Raw genomic sequence first — 4215 nt, 5'->3', positions numbered from 1 at the left:
TTGACACCTTCATTATGGATGGGGTGTCCATTTTCCCAGTCCAGGTATAAAGAGGCACATATGGGTAGGATTGTTTTGTGGGAGTGGGTTGTGTAGGTTGGCTTCTTTTTCCCATGTAAGCTTTTATTTTATCACAGTTCCCTTTAAACTCATGTTTCTAAAAGGTGAGGCAACTTCTCCCAATAAAGAGAGAAAACTCCATTGCAGTAAGGGCAGCTGCACCCATTGCCAGAGAAACAGAAATGTTGGGGGAGTTTGTATTCGGAAGCGGGACAGAAGTCAGAGCAGTGACATGTTATGTAACCCATCTCTCCTGAGCAACTAGGAGTTAAGTCAGGATCATCTCTCCAGCCAATGAAGAGGTTATAAAATAACCCTGCACCAGGTACAATGATCACGTCTCTTCATGTGATGTTGGAACCATCCCAGCTGAAATTAAATTCAGAATATTTTCAGATGAGGTGGAGAAGATTTCTTATCAGGGTTTCGCTATCAACTGATTGTTTTCAAATTTAGATACAGAGTGTTCTGTTTTGGTTTTTTCCTTTGTTTTTTTAGGGGGCTTATTACATTTTTTTTTGATTTTCTACTTTTAAGATACAACAAATTTCTACAATTAAGATACAGCAGAAATCAGAACCATATGGCTTTATGATTCTATCTTAATTCTGAGATCATTATTTTGGTGTTTTATTCTGATGAAGTTTTCTTCTACAGTTAAAGATGCACATTGCATACTCCCTGCGGAGTTCAAAGAGATAACGTCTTCACCTTAGAATAAAAATGCAGAGTGCTCTACTCAGACAGCAGCATGGATGTAGACATAATTCCAAGGAATATTCATTTGTAAGTTGGATCGGAACCAACACACATCTCTTCAGAACTGTTACAAGAAACCAGGAATTGCTCCTGCAATGTTTTATTTAGAAACGGCAACGCTCTGTAAATCAGGGACGTAAGTATAAGTCTAATCATTTCTTCTCTGTATTTCAGTAGCACAGAGACTTTTTTCCAACTGAGATTGGGGCCTCATTGTGCTGGGTGCTGTACAAAACCGTATCCAGTAATAGACAGTGACATGCTTACTGGCTCAGTAACGAGGTGCGAAACAGTGGAGCAGTAATTGGTCCAATGTCACACAGCAGGACAGAGCTAGGAAGACAACGGAGGTTTATTGACTCCATTCCTGGTTGCCCGTCCTTTGACCTCTACTGCTCATCTCATCCTGAAGATACATTTCAGTGTTTACATATGAGGGCAGGTCCCAGGCAAAGTGTCAGCTGGGCTCTGAAATGGCCAGATGTTCATATGGCTAATGAAACTATCCACAGTTATATTAGATATAAAAAGTGAGGCACCCAAAATCACTAGTAATATTTAGAGACGTGGATGAAGCAACTAGCTTTGCTTTTGCACAGAAACAGCATTAGAAAAAGATTCACTAACCTACCTATACAACCCTTTAGGCTGGTCAGTATTTCTCAGTCAAACTTTTTTTTGTTGGATGAAAAATATCTTTTCATGTTTTTTTCCACAAGAAATATCCTATTTCAATGATTTTTTACTGTTTTTTTGCTGAAAAACTCTAAAGGGAAAAGTTTTTGTTTTCATTTTCTCAGATTTGCCAAAAAAATGAATGAAGAAATATTTTGACAAAAATTTTTTCATTCTTATTCACATATTAAAAAGAGATGGGAAGAAAAGACTTCCCAAACAGTTCTTGGTAATAGTGACTTTGAACTACCTCTTGAAAGAGCTGATTGCCAGTCTAGACCAAGATTTTAAAAAGCGGATAGAAATGGTGGATGAATCGTTTTGGGGAGTCACCAGTTGCTACCTGATTTTCAAAGGGCAGGCATAGAGTATTCCCTAGAAATCAAGCTCTTTTAAGGTATCTTAGTTTGGGCACAAAAAAAATGAGGCATTAATTACTGCTGAAAATACCTGGACTTCAATCTATTCAGCTTTGACTACATCGAGTAATGACCCACTTTCAATTTTTTTTCTTTTTCCTTGTGCAGAATCAACATTTGGAACAGCTGTGGGAATGGCAAACCAAACTTGGGTGACAGAATTTATTCTCCTGGGGTTCCCCAATCTATGGGGGTTGCAGGTCCTGCTCTTCATTGTCCTCTTGTTGACCTATGTGCTTACAGTAACCGGAAACTTGGTCATTCTTGTGTTGACACTGAGTGACCAGAGACTCCATACCCACATGTATTTCTTTCTGGGGAACTTGTCCTTTCTGGAGCTAGTGTTAACCACAGTCATCATCCCAAAATTGCTGTCGGGCCTCCTCGCTGGGAGAGTCACCATCTCCTTTGCTAGCTGCATGACCCAGTCCTATATCTACTTCCTTTTGGGAACCACCGATTTCTTCCTCCTGGCTATCATGTCCTTTGACCGTTACCAAGCCATCTGCAACCCACTGAGGTATGAAGCCATCATGAGCAGCAAAGTCTGTTCCCAGCTTGTCCTGGGTTCCTGGTTAGGCAGCTTCCTATGTGTCCTCTTCCCAACTGCTATGCTAACTAGGTTGACCTTCTGTGGGCCCAATACCATTGACCACTTCTTTTGTGATAGCTGGCCCCTTCTGCAGCTTTCCTGCTCTGACACCCGACTCCTCGAACGGGTGGACTTTGTGCTGTCCTCCTTCGTGCTGCTAAGCTCCTTGGCTTTCACCACAGTCTCCTACACCTACATCATCTCCACCATCCTGAGGATACCATCCTCCTCAGAGAGGCGGAGAGCCTTCTCCACCTGCTCTTCCCACTTGACTGTGGTGGTGATGGTGTACGGCAGCTCCATATTCCTCTATGTCAGGCCATCATGGGGAAAGTCTTTGCTTCTCAATAAAGTGGCTGCGACCTTGAGTTGCATCGTGACACCTTTGCTGAACCCCTTCATTTTTAGCCTCAGGAATGACAAGGTGAAGGAGGTTTTGCAGGATGCTTTCCGGCAGCATAAGGTGAAATTTTCCCAGAGGGTTTGAGGGAGACACCAAATATATCCACTTCAGAAAGACACAGAACATATCCAATGTAACCATAGCCAGCGCAGACAGAATAGCTGCTTGGGAGTTGGGATTTCTGGGCCCTATCCCTGGTTCTCGTAGGAGAGTGGCGTATACTGGGTCAGAGTGTGGGGATAAGTAGATAAAGAGGGATGTTGTTTTTCAGAAGAAACCTGAAGCTAAGGATAAGTTTGATCTGCACAGTCATCTCGACTGATCTCCTTTCATAACACAGGCTGCCGCTTTCTAGCCTCTTTCAAGTGCTGTTCAGTCGTGTCTTATGTATCAGTGTCAGTAAATGTTATTTTCCAATCAGCTCAGCCACTTCAGATTTGTTTTTTCCCTATGCCGGGAACAAGGGCTGAGTCAGCTCTCCCGCTCGGCACATTTCCAGCTCGCTCAGCCCCTGTCCTGGCAGCCAGACCCATCACCACCTCCCCAGCCAGAGTCTCTCTCAGGCAGCTGCTGCGCACACAGAGGCAGTGAACCAGGGCCCCCTGCTTCAGCCACGTGAGAAGCTACTCAATCCCACTCCCCACCTGGGCCCAGCTGCCGGAGACAGAGACCGAATGTGCTGTGGGGAGGCATAGTGGGAGAAGAACAGACACTCCCCCCAGATAACATGGGGCCCTGAGAGCATGGTGTCCCAGGACTGGATGCTGGGGCAGGGTGAGGAGGGGTTGCTGGGCAAAGGAGACACATGGAACTGATGTCCATCAGCTGGAAATGGCAACACGATGGAGTTGTGTTCAAGCACCACAGGAAAGATGGCTGAGAATTTTCTGCTAGAAAATGCTGATTTGATGGACTCGATCCGGTTATTGCTAAAAATACAGCGTGTAAGCCAGCCCTTGAAGAGATGCCAGTTATGCTGCGGAAAGTGGATAATTCGTCTCAGAGGTGCACCAGGATAAATCAGGTGTAATTCCACTGCAGGCCCCTGGGAGGTCGCAGGCAGGGCTCTCCCTTTCTCCTAACCTTGTTTTCACATTAAACAATGTTGTGCGTAAAGTTAATGGAAGCCACTGGTTTCGCTCTCTGCTCCCTGACAGTGCCAAAGGGGAAACAAGGAGTATGAATTTCCAGATATTTTATTCATCTGACATGACTGTTCATTTCCTAAGGGTTTACAAATGCTTCGTCAATTAACGGGCCGGATATCTAGTTTTGAAAAAGGTGTTGGGGAAGGGGGAGAGAGAACA

General features: G+C 44.2%; 1 protein-coding gene across 1 annotated transcript; it reads left to right on the top strand.

The window, feature by feature from the left end:
- The first annotated feature begins 2047 nt into the window (after positions 1 to 2047).
- LOC127031870 (olfactory receptor 6T1-like) lies at positions 2048 to 2992 on the top strand. Its single transcript, XM_050918888.1, has one exon. It carries the CDS (start codon positions 2048 to 2050, stop codon positions 2990 to 2992), a length of 945 nt encoding a protein of 314 aa, XP_050774845.1.
- The last annotated feature ends 1223 nt before the right edge of the window (positions 2993 to 4215 follow it).

This window comes from Gopherus flavomarginatus, chromosome 11 (genome assembly GCF_025201925.1).
Source record: "Gopherus flavomarginatus isolate rGopFla2 chromosome 11, rGopFla2.mat.asm, whole genome shotgun sequence".
Classification (NCBI taxonomy): domain Eukaryota; kingdom Metazoa; phylum Chordata; order Testudines; family Testudinidae; genus Gopherus; species Gopherus flavomarginatus.
This window is presented reverse-complemented; position numbering and strand designations above follow the sequence as displayed.